The sequence below is a fragment of the Bombina bombina genome, chromosome 1, assembly GCF_027579735.1.
Source record: "Bombina bombina isolate aBomBom1 chromosome 1, aBomBom1.pri, whole genome shotgun sequence".
Taxonomy (NCBI): Eukaryota; Metazoa; Chordata; class Amphibia; order Anura; family Bombinatoridae; genus Bombina; species Bombina bombina.
The window spans coordinates 888,608,852-888,630,390 of record NC_069499.1 but is presented as its reverse complement, the minus strand read 5'-3'; the positions used below and the strand labels follow the sequence as shown (position 1 = coordinate 888,630,390).

General features: G+C 39.5%; 1 protein-coding gene across 1 annotated transcript in view; it reads right to left on the bottom strand.

Annotated features, from left to right (window-relative positions):
• Window positions 1-2,326: 2,326 nt before the first annotated feature.
• CNEP1R1 (CTD nuclear envelope phosphatase 1 regulatory subunit 1) overlaps window positions 2,327-21,539 on the bottom strand; it is a 64,675-nt gene continuing 45,462 nt past the window's right edge. Inside the window, exons 5-6 of the mRNA XM_053699551.1 lie at window positions 13,200-13,254; window positions 2,327-6,247 (exon numbers count right to left, since the gene is read on the bottom strand). Of these exons, the coding sequence (XP_053555526.1) occupies window positions 6,206-6,247; window positions 13,200-13,254 (97 nt within the window). The 3' untranslated portion in view covers window positions 2,327-6,205. The remainder of the gene's footprint in view (window positions 6,248-13,199; window positions 13,255-21,539) is intronic.

Here is a 21,539-nt window from a genome sequence, read left to right as displayed (position 1 = left end):
GGGACAATGCATGAAATTGGTTGTAGAAGGTAACCCTGCTGAACAAACATCTTTTTAAGCAAACCTTCTAATTTTTTATCCATAGGATCTTTGAAAGCACAACTATCCTCTATGGGTATAGTGGTGCGTTTGTTTAAAGTGGAAACCGCTCCCTCGACCTTGGGGACTGTCTGCCATAAGTCCTTTCTGGGGTCGACCATAGGAAACAATTTTTTAAATATGGGGGGAGGGACGAAAGGAATACCGGGCCTTTCCCATTCTTTATTAACAATGTCCGCCACCCGCTTGGGTATAGGAAAAGCTTCTGGGAGCCCCGGCACCTCTAGGAACTTGTCCATTTTACATAGTTTCTCTGGGATGACCAACTTTTCACAATCATCCAGAGTGGATAATACCTCCTTAAGCAGAATGCGGAGATGTTCCAACTTAAATTTAAATGCAATCACATCAGGTTCAGCCTGTTGAGAAATGTTCCCTGAATCAGTAATTTCTCCCTCAGACAAAACCTCCCTGGCCCCATCAGACTGGGTTAGGGGCCCTTCAGAGATATTAATATCAGCGTCGTCATGCTCTTCAGTATCTAAAACAGAGCAGCCACGCTTACGCTGACAAGGGTTCATTTTGGCTAAAATGTTTTTGACAGAATTATCCATTACAGCCGTTAATTGTTGCATAGTAAGGAGTATTGGCGCGCTAGATGTACTAGGGGCCTCCTGAGTGGGCAAGACTCGTGTAGACGAAGGAGGGAATGATGCAGTACCATGCTTACTCCCCTCACTTGAGGAATCATCTTGGGCATCATTGTCATTATCACATAAATCACATTTATTTAAATGAATAGGAATTCTGGCTTCCCCACATTCAGAACACAGTCTATCTGGTAGTTCAGACATGTTAAACAGGCATAAACTTGATAACAAAGTACAAAAACGTTTTAAAATAAAACCGTTACTGTCACTTTAAATTTTAAACTGAACACACTTTATTACTGCAATTGCGAAAAAACATGAAGGAATTGTTCAAAATTCACCAAATTTTCACCACAGTGTCTTAAAGCCTTAAAAGTATTGCACACCAAATTTGGAAGCTTTAACCCTTAAAATAACGGAACCGGAGCCGTTTTAAACTTTAACCCCTTTACAGTCCCTGGTATCTGCTTTGCTGAGACCCAACCAAGCCCAAAGGGGAATACGATACCAAATGACGCCTTCAGAAAGTCTTTTCTAAGTATCAGAGCTCCTCTCACATGCGACTGCATGCCATGCCTCTCAAAAACAAGTGCGCCACACCGGCGCGAAAATGAGGCTCTGCTTAAGCTTTGGGAAAGCCCCTAAGGAATAAGGTGTCTAATACAGTGCCTGCCGATATTATTATATCAAAATACCCAGATAAAATGATTCCTCAAGGCTAAATATGTGTTAATAATGAATCGATTTAGCCCAGAAACAGTCTACAGTCTTAATAAGCCCTTGTGAAGCCCTTATTTATGATCGTAATAAACATGGCTTACCGGATCCCATAGGGAAAATGACAGCTTCCAGCATTACATCGTCTTGTTAGAATGTGTCATACCTCAAGCAGCAAGAGACTGCACACTGTTCCCCCAACTGAAGTTAATTGCTCTCAACAGTCCTGTGTGGAACAGCCATGGATTTTAGTTACGGTTGCTAAAATCATTTTCCTCATACAAACAGAAATCTTCATCTCTTTTCTGTTTCTGAGTAAATAGTACATACCAGCACTATTTCAAAATAACAAACTCTTGATTGAATAATAAAAACTACAGTTAAACACTAAAAAACTCTAAGCCATCTCCGTGGAGATGTTTCCTGTACAACGGCAAAGAGAATGACTGGGGTAGGCGGAGCCTAGGAGGGATCATGTGACCAGCTTTGCTGGGCTCTTTGCCATTTCCTGTTGGGGAAGAGAATATCCCACAAGTAAGGATGACGCCGTGGACCGGACACACCTATGTTGGAGAAATCATTTTCCTCTCAGCAGAATTCTTCATCACTTTTCTGCTAGTGAGTAAATAGTACAAACCGGCACCATTTAAAAATAACAAACTCTTGATTGAAGATATAAAACTACAAATCTAACACCACATTCACTTTACCCTCCCGTAGAGAGACCCTAGTGCTTAGAGCCGGCAAAGAGAATGACTGGGGGTGGAGCTATATGGACAGCTCTGCTGTGTGCTCTCTTTACCACTTCCTGTAGGGAATGAGAATATCCCACAAGTAAAGGATGAAGCCGTGGACTGGATACACCTTGCAAGAGAAATGGTAGTTATAAAATGGAAGAAATACTCAGCAAGCAAATAAAATTGAGAGAAACAGAGTTTTCTTTTATTAAAAAACCATAGTAAATATTGAAATAAAAGTTTTCATGACAAATATGCACATAAATAAAATACTAACAGTATTGTTTATTTATACAAATGAGTTATAGTACATTCTTAACAAAGGGGGTACTAATTATCTGTAGAGATCTCTGGCACAGAGTGTGTCAAGTCTGATCACTGTAATAAATCAAAACTGATAATGTTAAAGTGATGGTAAATATAGTGTTTTTGAAACGATAGGATTTACCAGTGCTACAAATAAAAAAATACTTCATGCTGAAAGTTCCTTTATTTGCCTGCAGTGTATGCTGCGCTAAGCGCCTCAGGCCTCCCACAGCAGAACGCTATTTTATCAATGAGGTGATGTTGGCCAATAGCGTGCTAGCCATAAAGCATAATACCAACTGGGCCGCACGGCTATTGGGTAAGAGGTAGAAATGTCTTCCGTGAGAGGCCTGAGGCGTTAAGCGCGGCGAACGCTGCAGACAAATAAAGAAACTTTTAGCATGAAGTATTTTTATACTTCATAACTGAAAGTCCCCTTTATTTGTAGCACTGGTAAATAAGGAGTGGAAATAATTCAAAATATTGAAATATTATATGGTATTTATAAGACATCTGAATTAAGAAATGAAATGATAAAAATCAGCTTTATAGTGCAAATGCGATCAAGTATTTGGAGGGGAGAAAAAAAATTAAACCCGAAAAGCATACATTGCTGTACTCTTTTACAGAAATCTAAATAAGAAAAAAATGAAAAATAGCTAATAAGAGATGAAATTATAAATAACATTGTGTTCTGATTCAAGCCATTAGGATATGTTAGGGCACTTTTATTATGTTTTTTTCCTGTACAGGACTGGGAAGAGGAAATACGTTAATGATAAAATAACTCTTCACAAGTGTTCTATTGCAATGACAACTGTTCTCTTTTTCTACATACTCAGAAAAGCGCAAATTGAAGCAGATCAGTAAACTATAATTACAATAGACTAATCAGGGAAGAGGCTCTGTAAACATTGATCAAATGTTTTTCTTTAAAGGTAAAGACAACTATTCTTCTATAGAATCAAACTGTGTGATATATTACACAGTGCACCAGAATCCAATGAACTGGAAATAAAGGATGTAGTCCCAACATGGAAGTGTTCTCTCAATAAAGGGTAAGTTGGTAAAGAGCTATATCTTCCATGTATCTGTTAAAATACTTGGAGTATTTTGATGGTACAAGGAAGGACTTTTTACATTATCAAGGCTGAACTGTTTGGATGGTCTAGTAAATATTGGCTCCATTATTGGTGCAAACGCTTAGTGCAGATTGGCGTCTGTATCTGTAGAGCTGTTACCTGCTAAGACTTACCTGCCTATATGTATGTCCTGTATCATTTTTTGATGTAATAAGCACATATTTTAATTGAAGATTTCGTGCCAGACTTTCGTATTACCGCAGAGGGGATACATATCCTTTTATGCTATTTACACTGAGAGCTCAGATATAGCTCTTTTCCACATGCCCTTTATTAAGAGAAAACTTTTCTATATTGGGACTATCCTTTATTTCCAGTTCATTGGATTCTGGAGCACATTGTACAATATCACATAGTTTGATAGTATAAATTATTTTATTTTTGTAAATACACATTGTTTATTTTTGATAAATGTTTATACTATTCTTCAGTGCCTTTTAAACCCTGAAAAGGGGTTTAAACACAAAGGTAAAGTTCTGCTCTAGAGCTGCAGGGTTGTGTGACTGCTACATCCATCTGATTGGCTGACCAGCTGTGTCCATGCTCGGAAGCAGGAAGATTAGTGGGACTTTAGAGTGTTTTACAGTCAGTTGGGCCAGTAACACAAAAAATATCTGCTCTGATTAGTTTCTAGTGCATTATGGGTCTCATGATAACTTGACTTCATTCTGTAAAGGTAGATCAGGAAGGATTGCCATTAAGGAAGCGTCATGGATATTTAAAGGGACACTGAACCCAAATGTTTTCTTTCGTGATTCAGATAGAGCATGACATTTTAAGCAACTTTCTAATTTACTCCTATTATCAAATTTTCTTTATTCTCTTGGTATCTTTATCTGAAATGCAAGAATGTAAGTTTAGATGCCGGCCCATTTTTGGTGAACAACCTAGGTTGTCCTTGCTGATTGGTGGATAAATTCATCCACCAATAAAAAGTGCTGTCCAGAGTCTAACCCAAGAAAAAGGCTTAGATGCCTTCTTTTTCAAATAAAGATAGCAAAAGAACGAAGAAAAATTGATAATAGGAGCAAATTAGAAAGTTACTTAAAGTGAAGGTAAAGTTCAATAGTTTTGAATTAAATCCTATACATATAAGGAAAAAAAAATGTCACTTTCATTCATGAAAATTTATATACTTACATTGATCCTGTGTTGTCTCTGTTTTTAATTTCCATCTCGCTATATCAGAAATCAACTTTTTTTTTTTTTTTTTTTTTTTTTTTTTAACATGCTGGTCACGTTTTTTCACCAGCCAATTGACTTTCAGGCCGTTAGGCGGCCGTCATTTGACGTCAGCATTGTCTTGTATGCTATGCGCATGCGTTCGTTGTTCTCGCTCACACTGGCAATGCGAGCGCGGCCCCGTTTCGCGCATGTGTTACAAACTTTGTATTTCAGAGAGGGTAGTAACCATTATTATTCTTAGACACTGCAACAGGACGGGATTACCGCATGCGCATTGTTGACGTAACCGTGTTAATGCGCATGCACAAATCGTATACTCGCCGTGCACGAGCATTGTAGACACGTATAGAGCGGGTGGGACTGCTCTATACGTCAGAATCTGAAAAATCAGGAAATGGCTCGTAGGAGGAGTTTTAAACGGAATGGTAGGGAAAAAATCAAAGCCTAATATTATAATAATAAGTAATATTTAAAAAATAAATAAATTAGCGATTCTGTATGTCATATGTGTAAAAGTACAATAGTTGAAAAAGACCGCTCTCACTTTACCTTCACTTTAAAATTCCATGCTCTATCTGAATCACAAAAGAAAAAATTTGGGTTCAGTATCCCTTTAAGAAATACTCAAAATCGACATTAGCTTTGCATGTAAAAGGAAAATTGATATGCAAGTATAATTTTATCTTTATAGATATATATATATATTCGTGTTGCCTATGTAATTATATAAAGCTTTCTAAATATTTCCACAAAACATAGACAGAACTCTGTTTTGATGAGACAACATTTTTTAAGGTAAAATGACAGAACAGGATTTTAACAAAGAAATATGAATATAAATGTGTTCTTACTGAGAAACTTGTAGCTGAACAACGCTACATTTATTAAACATAGTGACATACACTTGCACATAAATACACATTTTTACTGTATGTAAGACGACATCAAGGAAATTGCAAAATACCTCTGCGATGTAACTCTTTAAACAAGGCAAGCACTCTCCCTCTGGTGCCAACTTCAAAAATAATGGATGACGGGTGTGTGGTGTCCGTGGGTTTTTTTTTTTTTTTTTTTTTTTTTTTTTTTTAAAAGTTCCAGTGAATTGTATTATAACCAAACCTTGTCATTTAAATTCTTTTTTTTTTTTGTGGCTACAAATTTTCATCTCCAGATAAATTTCACATTAAGCTCCTTTTTCATATCCTCTTAAGGTTATGTTCGTTGAGCCAAATGGGGTTCATTTATGTGCTTACATTCTGGAATTAGGAATACAGTTCCGTCCTACAAGCAATTCTATATATATTCACTGTCAATCAACGATAAGACATTCAGTGGGACACATATAGTCTGTATCCGATTCCTTCTATTAGTCATTTGCAGAAATTATTTTAATTTCCCACAATGGAGGGTGGACACAGCAAAGTGGTTGTCATTGGACATGAGGTCTCGGTTTAAGAATTAATTTTCCAGTCTGGGAGAGAAAAAAAAAATCAATAAATAAAAAAAAAAATAATCAAACTGTATGTTCCTTTGAAGCTATTAATTTTTAGACTAGGCATCAGAAACCTGCACACTATAAATGTATTTGTAAAATCCCAACAATCAACCATTTTCTGAATAATAATCAGAATAATAAAAAAAGAAAACAAACATACACAAAAACCAGATGACTAACATTTTACTATACAAAAATCAACCTATATAATTTTAGATTAATCTATTAAATGACTACTCACAAACATTATAGAGCAAAGTCAATCAATGTGTTTATTGGTACAAACCAACAACAAAATTAGGGTTACAGTCAGAAAGACCTGACATGTTTCGCGCAAACACACTTGCGCTTCTACAGAGGTAAATGATTCAAGCTGATAGTTTGCATTATAGGTTTAATGGACCAATCAGGGCAAACTAATTAGTGATGGTGTTGCCTTGTCCTGTTAACCCCTTATAACAACTAAGCATATATACAATGATTTGCTAAGAGGAAAACAAGGAGATCTATTTCTGTAAACGGAGATCATTACAGGGTTAACAGGACAAGGCTACACCATCACTAATCAGCCTGCCCTGAAATAAAAAAGCGAACATACTTAAAGGGACACTAACGCCATGAAAATTTTAAGCAACTTTCTAATTTACTCCTATTATTAATTTTTCTTTGTTCTCATGTTATCTTGATTTGAAAAAGCAGTAATAAAAGGTTAGGAGCTGGCCCATTTTTAGTTCAGCAACTTGGTAGAGCTTGCCGATTGGTTTGCTACATTTAGCCACAAATCAGCAAGTGCTACCCAGGTGCTGAACAAAAAATGGTCCGGCTCTAAAGCTTTCAGTACTGCTTTTTCAAATCAAGATAGCATGAGAAGAAAAATTGATAATAGGAGTAAATTAGAAAGGTGCTTAAAATATCATGCTCTATCTGAATCATGAAAGAAAAAAAACAGAATTTATGCTTACCCGATAAATTACTTTCTCCAATGGTGTGTCCGGTCCACGGCATCATCCTTACTTGTGGGATATTCTCTTCCCCAACAGGAAATGGCAAAGAGTCCCAGCAAAGCTGGCCATATAGTCCCTCCTAGGCTCCGCCCACCCCAGTCATTCGACCGACGGACAGGAGGAAATATATATAGGAGAAACCATATGGTACCGTGGTGACTGTAGTTAGAGAAAATAATTCATCAGACCTGATTAAAAAACCAGGGCGGGCCGTGGACCGGACACACCGTTGGAGAAAGTAATTTATCAGGTAAGCATAAATTCTGTTTTCTCCAACATTGGTGTGTCCGGTCCACGGCGTCATCCTTACTTGTGGGAACCAATACCAAAGCTTTAGGACACGGATGAAGGGAGGGAGCAAATCAGGTCACCTAAATGGAAGGCACCACGGCTTGCAAAACCTTTCTCCCAAAAATAGCCTCCGAAGAAGCAAAAGTATCAAATTTGTAAAATTTGGCAAAAGTGTGCAGTGAAGACCAAGTCGCTGCCTTACATATCTGGTCAACAGACGCCTCGTTCTTGAAGGCCCATGTGGAAGCCACAGCCCTAGTGGAGTGAGCTGTGATTCTTTCAGGAGACTGCCGTCCGGCAGTCTCATAAGCCAATCGGATGATGCTTTTAAGCCAAAAGGAAAGAGAGGTAGAAGTCGCTTTTTGACCTCTCCTTTTACCAGAATAAACAACAAACAAGGAAGATGTTTGTCTGAAATCTTTTGTAGCCTCTAAATAGAATTTTAGAGCACGGACTACGTCCAAATTGTGTAACAAACGTTCCTTCTTTGAAACTGGATTCGGACACAAAGAAGGTACAACTATCTCCTGGTTAATATTTTTGTTAGAAACAACCTTAGGAAGAAAACCAGGCTTAGTACGCAAAACCACCTTATCTGCATGGAACACCAGATAGGGTGGAGAACACTGCAGAGCAGATAACTCTGAAACTCTTCTAGCAGAAGAAATTGCAACCAAAAACAAAACTTTCCAAGATAGTAACTTAATATCTATGGAATGTAAAGGTAGAAAGGAGAGAATCTTAGGAATTTTTATCTTATTCCATGGGAATCCTTTGGATTCACACCAACAGATATATCTTTTCCATATTTTATGGTAAATCTTTCTAGTTATCGGTTTTCTGGCCTGAACCAGAGTATCTATCACAGAATCTGAAAACCCACGCTTCGATAGAATCAAGCGTTCAATCTCCAAGCCGTCAGCTGGAGGGAGACCAGATTTGGATGTTCGAATGGACCCTGAACAAGGAGGTCCTGTCTCAAAGGTAGCTTCCATGGTGGAGCCGATGACATATTCACCAGGTCTGCATACCAAGTCCTGCGTGGCCACGCAGGAGCTATCAAGATCACCGAGGCCCTCTCCTGATTGATCCTGGCTACCAGCCTGGGAATGAGAGGAAACGGTGGAAATACATAAGCTAGGTTGAAGGTCCAAGGTGCTACTAGTGCATCTACTAGAGTCGCCTTGGGATCCCTGGATCTGGACCGGTAGCAAGGAACCTTGAAGTTCTGACGAGACACCATCAGATCCATGTCTGGAATGCCCCATAATTGAGTTATTTGGGCAAAGATCTCCGGATGGAGTTCCCACTCCCCCGGATGGAATGTCTGACGACTCAGAAAATCCGCCTCCCAGTTTTCCACACCTGGGATGTGGATCGCAGACAGGTGGCAGGAGTGATCCTCCGCCCATTGAATTATTTTGGTCACTTCTTTCATCGCCAGGGAACTCCTTGTTCCCCCCTGATGATTGATATACGCAACGGTCGTCATGTTGTCTGATTGGAACCTTATGAATCTGGCCTTTGCTAGCTGAGGCCAAGCCCTGAGAACATTGAATATCGCTCTCAGTTCCAGAATGTTTATCGGGAGAAGAGACTCTTCCCGAGACCATAGACCCTGAGCTTTTAGGGATTCCCAGACCGCGCCCCAGCCCACTAGACTGGCGTCGGTCGTGACAATGACCCACTCTGGTCTGCGGAAGCTCATTCCCTGGGACAGATGGTCCAGGGTCAGCCACCAACGGAGTGAATCTCTGGACTTCTGATCTACTTGAATCATTGGAGACAAGTCTGTATAGTCCCCATTCCACTGTTTGAGCATGCACAGTTGTAATGATCTTAGATGAATTTGTGCTAAAGGAACTATGTCCATTGCTGCAACCATCAACCCTACTACTTCCATGCACTGCGCTATGGAAGGACGAGGAACAGAATGAAGCACTTGACAAGAGCTTAGAAGTTTTGATTTTCTGACCTCTGTCAGAAAAATCCTCATTTCTAAGGAATCTATTATTGTTCCCAAGAAGGGAACTCTTGTCGACGGAGACAGAGAACTTTTTTCTATGTTCACCTTCCATCCGTGTGATCTGAGAAAGGCTAGAACGATGTCTGTATGAGCCTTTGCTTTTGACAGGGACGACGCTTGTATTAGAATGTCGTCCAGGTAAGGTACTACTGCAATGCCCCTCGGTCTTAGAACCGCTAGAAGGGACCCTAGCACCTTTGTGAAAATCCTTGGAGCAGTGGCTAACCCGAATGGGAGGGCCACAAACTGGTAATGCTTGTCCAGAAAAGCGAACCTTAGGAACTGATGATGTTCTTTGTGGATAGGAATATGTAGGTACGCATCCTTTAGATCCACGGTAGTCATAAATTGACTTTCCTGGATAGTGGGTAGAATCGTTCGAATGGTTTCCATCTTGAACGATGGTACCCTGAGAAATTTGTTTAGGATCTTCAAATCCAAAATTGGTCTAAAAGTTCCCTCTTTTTTTGGAACTACAAACAGATTGGAATAAAATCCCATTCCTTGTTCCTTTATTGGAACTGGGTGTATCAATCCCATCTTTAATAGGTCTTCTACACAATGTAAGAATGCCTGTCTCTTTATTTGGTTTGAGGATAAGTGAGACATGTGGAACCTTCCCCTTGGGGGTAGTTCCTTGAATTCCAGGAGATAACCCTGAGAAACTATTTCTAGCGCCCAGGGATCCTGAACATCTCTTGCCCAAGCCTGAGCAAAGAGAGAGAGTCTGCCCCCCACTAGATCCGGTCCCGGATCGGGGGCTACTCCTTCATGCTGTTTTGTTAGCAGTGGCAGGCTTCTTGGCCTGCTTACCCTTGTTCCAGCCTTGCATCGGTTTCCAGGCTGGTTTGGGTTGTGAGGCATTACCCTCTTGCTTAGAGGATGCAGAATTAGAGGCCGGTCCGTTCCTGAAATTGCGAAAGGAACGAAAATTAGACTTATTTTTAGCCTTGAAAGACCTATCTTGTGGAAGGGCGTGGCCCTTTCCCCCAGTGATGTCTGAAATAATCTCTTTCAATTCTGGTCCAAATAGAGTTTTACCTTTGAAAGGGATGTTAAGCAATTTTGTCTTGGATGACACATCCGCTGACCAAGACTTTAGCCAAAGCGCTCTGCGCGCCACGATAGCAAACCCTGAATTTTTCGCCGCTAATCTAGCTAATTGCAAAGCGGCATCTAAAATAAAAAAGAGTTAGCCAATTTAAGTGCGTGAACTCTGTCCATAACCTCCTCATATAGAGTCTCTCTACTGAGCGACTTTTCTAGTTCCTCGAACCAGAACCACGCTGCTGTAGTGACAGGAACAATGCACGAAATTGGTTGTAGAAGGTAACCTTGCTGTACAAAAATCTTTTTAAGCAAACCTTCCAATTTTTTATCCATAGGATCTTTGAAAGCACAACTATCTTCGATAGGAATAGTAGTGCGTTTGTTTAGAGTAGAAACTGCCCCCTCGACCTTAGGGACTGTCTGCCATAAGTCCTTTCTGGGGTCGACCATAGGAAATAATTTCTTAAATATAGGGGGGGGAACAAAAGGTATGCCGGGCTTTTCCCACTCCTTATTTACTATGTCCGCCACCCGCTTGGGTATAGGAAAAGCGTCGGGGTGCACCGGAACCTCTAGGAACTTGTCCATCTTGCATAATTTCTCTGGAATGACCAAGTTGTCACAATCATCCAGAGTAGATAACACCTCCTTAAGCAGTGCGCGGAGATGTTCTAATTTAAATGTCACAACATCAGGTTCAGCTTGTTGAGTAATTTTTCCTGAATCTGAAATTTCTCCATCTGACAAAACCTCCCTCATGGCCCCTTCAGATTGGTGTGAGGGTATGACAGAACAATTATCATCAGCGCCCTCCTGCTCTTCAGTGTTTAAAACAGAGCAATCGCGCTTTCTCTGATAAGTAGGCATTTTGGATAAAATATTTGCTATGGAGTTATCCATTACAGCCGTTAATTGTTGCATGGTAATAAGCATTGGCGCACTAGATGTACTAGGGGCCTCCTGCGTGGGCAAAACTGGTGTAGACACAGTAGGAGATGATGTAGTATCATGTTTACTCCCCTCATCTGAGGAATCATCTTGGGCAATTTCATTATCTGTGGCAGTACTGTCCTTACTTTGTTTGGACGCTATGGCACAATTATCACATAAATTTAAATGGGGAGACACATTGGCTTTCATACATATAGAACATAGCTTATCTGAAGGTACAGACATGTTAAACAGGCTTAAACTTGTCAACAAAGCACAAAAAACACGTTTTAAAACAAAACCGTTACTGTCTCTTTAAATTTTAAACAGAAAACACTTTATTACTGAATATGTGAAAAAGTATGAAGGAATTGTTCAAAAATTACCAAAATTTCACCACAGTGTCTTAAAGCATTAATAGTATTGCACACCAAATTTCAGAGCTTTAACCCTTAAAATAACGGAACCGGAGCCGTTTATAAATTTAACCCCTATACAGTCCCTGCTATAGTCTTTGCTGAGACCCAACCAAGCCCTGAGGGGAATACGATACCAATTGACGCCTTCTAGAAGCTTTTCCAGCAATTTTTAGATCCTCACACATGCATCTGCATGCCCTGCTCTCAAAAAACAACTGCGCAGTAATGGCGCGAAAATGAGGCTCAGTCTATAACTAGGAAGGCCCCCTGACTGGAAAAGGTGTCTAACACAGTGCCTGCCGTTTAATAAACGTTCCCCAAGTTTATAAATGCAAATTGTCAGCATAAATATGAATAAAAAGCCCAAATAAAGCAATCGATTTAGCCCATAAAAATGTCTACCAGTTTTTTAGCCCATAATAAGCCCTTTATTCTGTTTGTTTGACTAAGAAAATGGCTTACCGGTCCCCATGAGGGGAAATGACAGCCTTCCAGCATTACATCGTCTTGTTAGAAATATGGCTAGTCATACTTTAAGCAGAAAAGTCTGCTAACTGCTTCCCCCAACTGAAGTTACTTCATCTCAACAGTCCTATGTGGAAACAGCAATCGATTTTAGTTACTGTCTGCTAAAATCATCTTCCTCTCACAAACAGAAATCTTCATCCTTTTCTGTTTCAGAGTAAATAGTACATACCAGCACTATTTTAAAATAACAAACACTTGATAGAAGAATAAAAACTACATTTAAACACCAAAAAACTCTTAACCATCTCCGTGGAGATGTTGCCTGTGCAACGGCAAAGAGAATGACTGGGGTGGGCGGAGCCTAGGAGGGACTATATGGCCAGCTTTGCTGGGACTCTTTGCCATTTCCTGTTGGGGAAGAGAATATCCCACAAGTAAGGATGACGCCGTGGACCGGACACACCAATGTTGGAGAAATTGGGTTTAGTATCCCTTTAAAAACATCCTTTGATATGGAAGTGACAATATTTTAAGAGAATAGCAAAGAATCCCCAGAATGAAAACTGGTAACGTTACTGGATTTCTCTGTTACTTCAGTTTTTAACCATAATGTTATTTTATCATATGGAACAGGATTAGCAAATCTGATGCTTCAGAAGGATTGGTCAACTTTTTAAGTCTGGAGGTAAATGCGTAACCTAAACGAAATAACAAAAAACATAAGTTTAACAAACACTTACATCATCGCAGGACATGTTGTATTCAGCCAGAACGGTTCGACATCGTGCTGCTATTCTGAAAGATTTGGGTCAAGGAAAAAGAATAACCCACACATGTATTCCCTAATGGGTCTTAAAGTACCCTTACAGACCAAATTTTCATTATATCTTAACCAAAGCAAAGGTGAAATAATCAGCTCATGGGTGGCAGCAGGTTAATAACCATGGTTACGGATCAGCTGATTATTGCACCTGTGCTCTAGTTCCGATATCATTAAAATCTGACCTGTTGAGGGTAACCGAGGATTGGAGCTGAGCAACACTAATGTAAAAAATAATAAAAAATAAAAAAAAATGCAGAAACAGCTCCTAAATACATTACGAATTAAAATACAATCCAGTGAGGAAAAAAAACATTTATGTAAGAATTTACCTGCTAAATTAATTTCTTTCATATTGGCAAGAGTCCATGAGCTAGTGACGTATGGGATATACAATCCTACCAGGAGGGGCAAAATTTCCCAAACCCCAAAATGCCTACAAATACACCCCTCACCACACCCACAATTCAGTTTAACAAATAGCCAAGAAGTGGGGTGATAAAGAAAGGAGTAAAAAGCATCAAAGGAATTTGGAAATAATTGTGCTTTATACAAAAAATCATTACCACCATAAAAAAGGGTGGGCCTCATGGACTCTTGCCAATATGAAAGAAATGAATTTATCAGGTAAATTCTTATATAAATTATGTTTTCTTTCATGTAATTGGCAAGAGTCCATGAGCTAGTGACGTATGGGATATCAATACCCAAGATGTGGAACTCCACTCAAGAGTCACTAGAGAGGGAGGATAAAAATAAACAGCCATTTCTCGCTGAAAAAATAATCCACAACCCAAAATATAAGTTATTCTCATAATGAAAAGAAAACTTAAAAACATCAGCAGAAGAATCAAACTGAAACAGTTACCTGAAGAACATTTCTACCAAAAACTGCTTCTGAAGAAGCAAATACATCAAAATGGTAGAATTTAGTAAATGTATGCAAAGAAGACCAAGTTTCTGCTTTGCAAATCTGATCAACTGAAGCTTCATTCTTAAAAGCCCACAAAGTGGAGATTGATCTACTAGAATGAGCTGTAATTCTCTGAGGCGGGGCCTGACCCGACTCCAAAACTTTTACCAAGAAGCCAAGGAAATAGCAGAGGCCTTCTGACCTTTCCTAGGAAAGAAAATATAACAAATAGACTAGAAGTCTTCCTGAACTTTTTAGTAGCTTCAACATAATATTTCAAAGTTTTTACCACATCCAAAGAATGTAAGGATCTTTCCAAAGAATTCTTAGGATTAGGACACAAGGAAGGGACAACAATTTCTCTACTAATGTTAGAATTCACAACTTTAGGCAAAAATTTAAATGAAGTTCGCAAAACCGCCTTACCCTGATGAAAAAAAATCAGAAAAGGAGATTCACAAGAAAGAACAGATAGCTCAGAAACTCTAGCAGAAGAGATGGCCAAAAGGAACAACACTTTCCAAGAAATAAGTTTAATGTCCAAAGAATGCATAAGCTCAAATGGAGGAGCCTGTAACGCCTTCAAAACCAAATTAAGACTCCAAGGAGGAGAAATTGATTTAATGACGGGCTTAATACGAACTAAAGCCTGTACAAAACAGTGAATATCAGGAGGTTTAGCAATCTTTCTGTGAAATAAGACAGAAAGGGCAGAGATTTGGCCCTTCAAGGAACTTGCAGACAAACCCTTATCCAAACCATCCTGAAGAAACTGTAAAATTCTAGAAATTCTAAAAGAATGCCAAGAGAATTTATGAGAAGAACACCAGGAAATGTAGGTCTTCCAAACTCGATAATAAATCTTTCTAGAAACAGATTTATAAAGCTTGTAACATAGTGTTAATGACTGAGTCAGAGAAACCTCTATGACTTAGTACTAAGCGTTCAATTTCCATAACTTCAAATTTAATGATTTGAGATCCTAATGGAAAAACGGACCTTGAGACAGAAGGTCCAGCCTTAACGGAAGTGGCCAATGTTGACAACTGGACATCCGAACAAGATCCGCATACCAAAACCTGTGTGGCCATGCTGGAGCTACCAGCAACCCAAACTATTGTTCCATGATGATTTTGGATATCACTCTTGGAAGAAGAACTAGAGGCGGAAAAATGTAAGCAGGATGATAACACCAAGGAAGTGTCAGCGCATCCACTGCTTCCGCCTGAACATCCCTGGACCTGGACAGGTATCTGGGAAGTTTCTTGTTTAGATGGGAGGCCATGAGATCTATCTCTGGAAGACCCCACATTTGAACAATCTGAGAAAATACATCTGGATGGAGAGACCACTCCCCTGGATGTAAAGTCTGACGGCTGAGATAATCCGCCTCCCAATTGTCTACACCTGTGATATGCACCGCAGAGATTAGACAGGAGCTGGATTCCGCCCAAGCAAGTATCGGAGATACTTCTTTCATTGCTTGGGGACTGAGTCCCACCCTGATAATTGACATATGCCACAGTTGTGATATTGTCTGTCTGAAAGCAAATGAACGGTTCTCTCTTCAACAGAGGCCAAAACTGAAGAGCTCTGAGAATTGCACGGAGTTCTAAAATATTGATTGGTAATCTCACCTCTTGAGATTTCCAAACCCCTTGTGCTGTCAGAGATCCCCAGACAGCTCCCCAACCTGAAAGACTTGCATCTGTAGTGATCACAGTCCAGGTTGGCCGAACAAAGGAAGCCCCATGAACTAAATGCTGGTGATTAAACCACCACGTCAGAGTGTCGAACATTGGGTTTTAAGGATATTAATTGTGATATCTTTGTATAATCCCTGCACATTTGATTCAACATACAAAGCTGGAGAGGTCTCATGTGAAAACGAGCAAAAGGAATTGCGTCCGATGCTGCAGTCATGAGGCCTAAAACTTCCACATAGCCACTGAAGGGAATGACTGAGACTGAAGGTGCCGACAGGTTGCAACCAATTTTAAACGTCTCTTGTCTGTTAGAGACAGAGTTATGGACACTGAATCTCTCTGGAAACCTAAAAAGGTGACCCTTGTCTGAGGAATCAAGAAACTTTTTCGTAAATTGATCTTCCAACCATGTTTTAGAAGAAAAAACACTAGTTGATTTGTGTGAGATTCTGCAGAAAGTAAAGACTGAGCTAGTACCAAGATATCGTCCAAATAAGGAAACACAGCAATACCCTGCTCTCTGATTACAGAGAGTAGGGCACCTAGAACCTTTGAAAAGATTCTTGGAGCTGTTGCTAGGCCAAATGGAAGAGCAACAAATTGGTAATGCTTGTCTAGAAAAGAGAATCTCAGGAAATGATAATGTTCTGGATGAATAGGAATATGAAGGTATGCATCCTGCAAGTCTATTGTAGACATATAATGTCCTTGCTGAACAAAAGGCAGAATAGTCCTTATAGTCACCATCTTGAAAAGTTAGTACTCTTACATAGCAATTCAAAATTTTCAGATCCAGAACTGAATGAATTTTCCTTCTTTGGGACAATGAATAGATTTGAATAAAACCCCAGACCCTGTTCCTGAAAAGGAACCAGCATGATTACCCCTGAAGACTCCAGGTCTGAAACACACTTCAGGAAAGCCTGAGCTTTTACTGGATTTGCTGGGATACATGAGAGAAAAAAAAAAACTTCTCACAGGAGGTCTTACTCTGAAGCCTATTTGATACCCTTGAGAGACAATGCTCTGAATTAATTGATTTTGGATAGATTTTATCCAAAAATCCTTGAAAAACCTTAATCTGCCCCTACCAGCTGAGCTGGTATGAGGGCTGCACCTTCATGCGGATTAGGGGCTTTGTTTTTTTAAAAGGCTTGGATTTATTCCAATTTGAGGAAGGCTTCCAATTGGAAACAGATTCCTTGGGGGAAGGATTTGATTTTGGTTTCTTATTTTGACAAAAGGAACGAAAACGGTTAGAAGCCTTAGATTTACCCTTAGGTTTTTTATCCTGAGGCAGAAAAACCCCCTTTCCTCCCGTAACAGTTGAAATAATAGAATCCAACTGAGAACCAAATAAATTATTACCTTGGAAAGAAAAAGATAATAATCTAGACTTAGATGTCATATCAGCATTCCAAGATTTAAGCCACAAAGCTCTTCTAGCTAAAATAGCTAAAGACATGGATCCAACATCAATTTTGATATCAAAAATGGCATCAAAAATAAAATGATTAGCATGTTGCAGTAAACGAACAATGCTAGATATGTCAAAATCCAATTCTTGTTGCGCTAAATTCTCCAACCAAAAAGTTGATGCAGCCGCAACATCAGCCAAAGAAATTGCAGGCCTGAGAAGATGACCTGAATATAAATAGGCTTTCCTTAGATAGGATTCAAGTTTCCCATCTAAAGGATTTTTAAAAGAAGTACTGTCTTCCATAGAAATTGTGGTACGTTTAGCAAGAGTAGAAATAGCCCCATCAACTTTGGGGATCTTTTCCCAAAACTCTATAGACTTTGCTGGTAAAGGATACAATTTTTTAAACCTTGAAGAAGGAATAAAATGAGTACCTGGCTTATTTTATTCCTTAGAAATCATATCAGAAATAGCATAAGGAATAGGAAAAACCTCTGGAGTAACCACAGGAGGTTTAAACAGCATTTAAACGCTTATTAGTCTTAATGTCAAGAGGACTAGCTTCCTCAATATCCAAAGTAATTAACACTTCTTTTAACAAAGAACGAATATACTCTATTTTAAACAAATAAGTAGATTTATCAGTTTCAATATCTGAGGAAGGATCTTCTGAATCAGATAGATCCTCATCAGAGGAGGATAAATCATTATGTTGCCGGTCATTTGAAATTTCATCAACTTAATGAAGTTTTAAAAGACCTTTTACGGGGGGGGCGGAGCCAGCTATTGAGGCATCCAGACGTGTTTTTGTGGAGCTCCTCATAAAATCCTGAACTAATTCATCAATATATGATCTAAATCTACACAACTACACTAAAAGACCTCTAAAGACACTAAGGGATACGGAGATGCCTTACTTTGGATATGCTTGGCCGACATACACCTTTTAAAACCGCCATGTGGTAAGAACCACTACTCTACCTGCAGGCTTGGGCTACCGTACCTTCCCTTTGCTAAAACTCTTGGCTCAAACTGCTGTCTTCCATATAATGCAACCAGGAGAGGATCTGACACTAAATCGGTTACTCTACCTGAAATATATACTGAAGCTGCCTAATTAAGTATACGTATATGGTGAAGAAAAGTCCTAAACAGAAGTTGCATGCAGATTGCAGAGGCCCAGCCTTTTAGCTTTTCCACGTGGGCAAGAAAACGAAGCCAGCGACATAACAGATATCAACCCAAAGGACCCGATCACTAAATATATGGCTCACCAGTTGACTGCCCGAGGCGTTGTTGCAGAACTGGCCCGAATACTGGCGAGGCACCACGCTGCACTTGAAGGGGCCCTACACACGGCGCTACATGGGAGCGACTCCAGAGATGTCCAGCTGCTAACTCAGTCAAGATCTCGGGCAGGGGGAACATACTAGCGAGGCAGGACTCAGGCATCCTACAAATAGAGATCGCGATGCAACCTGTCTGGGATCTGAACAGCCTATACAGGAGCCGGCCCCTGTTGAAAGGAATGGAGGACTGGGTCCTATGTCTTTGGACATAATAAAGAAGGTAACGCTTGAGATTATGGCGCCTGTTCCTCAGACTGTTCTGACTCACTTACATCTACCGTCTCGGCCGGCGACGGCCGGTCTGGCCGGTATGTCAATTGCGCAAATCTACAGGGGGCAGGCGCCAGAAAACACTTCGGCATCCCTAAATATATGCAAGGGCTGGTTAAGGTCCACAGCGGGAGGCCGGCTAGATCGCACCCAAGTGACCAGACATTTGATAACTTTCTATCCGACCTCTAGATCTGGTATTGGTTAAACCAGCCCCAGTAGTTACAGAACATTTTACAGCACAATATCAAACATACTGTTCTGGACTTGCTTTCCATTACCTATTGAATTTGCTTGCTTGATTAATGATATACTGGCAAAAAGTTTAAAACTATGTGCAATAATTGCTTTATATGTATAAGGGGTGATAAGTGGAGACCTCGCACAAAAATTGCTGATGCAGTTTTTTTTTATTTAATAATTCACGCTGAAGGGCTAAGATACTATAAGTTATATTACTCACTTGCATTGTTCATATGTCTCTTGCCACCCCATGTTAGCATTCCTATAGAAACTTAATGGCTATTCATATATAAGTTATTCTCTGCATTATTACGGACTTGCCGGCTTCAGTTGGTAGCTAAAATGTTATTGTTTACATAGGGCAGCTTGAGAGCCTGTATATCAATGTAAATATAAATAATCTGTTAATGATCCTGTTTATCACTGACAGCTCCTATAGACAGTTGTTATGCTAATTATATGCCTATGGCAATCATCTCTGTATTCAGACCCATACAATAGTCAACAAGACCACGAACATGCATCATTTCATCTAGTAGCCAAGTGGAAAAGAGAGGTTATTAGATAAACTGGCATAGTTTGCATTTTAATTGATGAGGGGTCTCTTGATAACTGAGAAAGCAATAATATTCAGCACTTAAAATGATCTTTTATTTCTGTCAGGTGTAGTGAGGGGTCATTTATGCACATTTTATTTTAGGCTAATGTTGGACAGTGTGTATTACGTTTTCCTCCTCTAACAGTTATGTATGTTTGATGATCAGTCTTCCTGTTCCTGGATGCAGGGCCCGCTTCCCGGGGGAGGGAGCAGATGTATTTTTTTTTCTGGAGGGGAGGCATTCAAATGTATTCTCATGTTTACTAGATGTCCATGCACTGCCCTATTTATATTTCGCACTCCATTTGTTATTTTGTCCCTCACTGCAATCTGAAGACACATAATTTTGCTGACTGTTGCCTATATTTTGTTCCTCCTGGTCCCCCTCTACCTTGTTTTTGCCCAGCAGCGGTCTAAGTCTTAGTGTAAACTGCTTTGCAATGTCCCCCCTGATGTGCCGCTGTGGGCTGCCCTCATTGCTGGGGCGGGTAACCTCCTTTTAAACGCCTGAGTTACCTCTCACTGCGGGCTGGACCTGCACCAATGCCATATTATATAGCCTTTACCCTCAAGATATCATAATGGAGCTGCATTACCCAGGTACATATAGCTTTGGTTTCTTAGACTTTATCATGGCAAAGACAACATCAGTCCCCGTGTAATTAACCCATCCATGTGGCCATTATGTTTTACCTATTTACAGTTCGTTCATCATGTGTCAGATAGCTGTGGCATATGTTATCCCCCCAGGGATATAAGATTCTTTGACGTATCCTGTTTACTATATTTTATTTACCACCTCCTACCCCCCAATATATAATATACCTCCTACTTTAGGAGGGTTAACTTTGCGGTTTCTCTTGTCCATACCGCACCCTTGAATACCCCCTCCATATGCACATCTTGCAATACAACATAGGATTGACCATCGTTTTCTATTTTCAGCTTGGCAGGATTGTCTAACATTTTTTTATCACCAGCTTTTTTGCAGACAATGAATCCATCGCATTATATCTATATGTTTTCTCATATTACTTATACACAGATAAGAACTCATCTTTCATAGCATCTCAATCTTTTCAGGGTCCGAGAGCGGCCCTTTCTGTTATTAGAGAATACTACACCTATTACAAAAAGAGGTTTTATTTCTATATTGTACTACTACATTCTTGCTGTTTTACGCTTTTATTGTTATGAGATAATATAAGATGCTTTTGCCTAGGTACATTTGGCAAACTGTTATGCCTACTTTGATGTACATTAGCATGTTGTTGTACCTGTTGAAAACTTCAATAAAAATTTAATAAAAAAATAAATAAAAGACCTTTTACGTTTATTAGAAGGCGGAAAGCCTTCTGAATAGAATCAGTAACAAATTCTTTAAATTCATTAGGTATATCATGTACATTAGAAGTTAAAGGAACTGCAACTGGCAATGTAATATTACTGATGGATACATTCTTTGCATGTTAAAGTTTATCATGACAACTATTACAAATGACATTGGAGATATAATTTCCACAATCTTACAACAAATGCACTTAGCTTTGGTAGAACCGATGTCAGGCAGCAACGTTCCAACAGATACTTCTGAGGCAGGATCAGATTGAGACATCTTGCAAAATGTAAAAGAAAAAACAACATATAAAGCAAAATTATCAATTTCCTTATATGACAGTTTCAGGAATGGGAAAAAATGCAAACAGCATAGCCCTCTGACATAGAGAAAGGCAAGAGGCAAACAGCAATTGGGTATAAAAC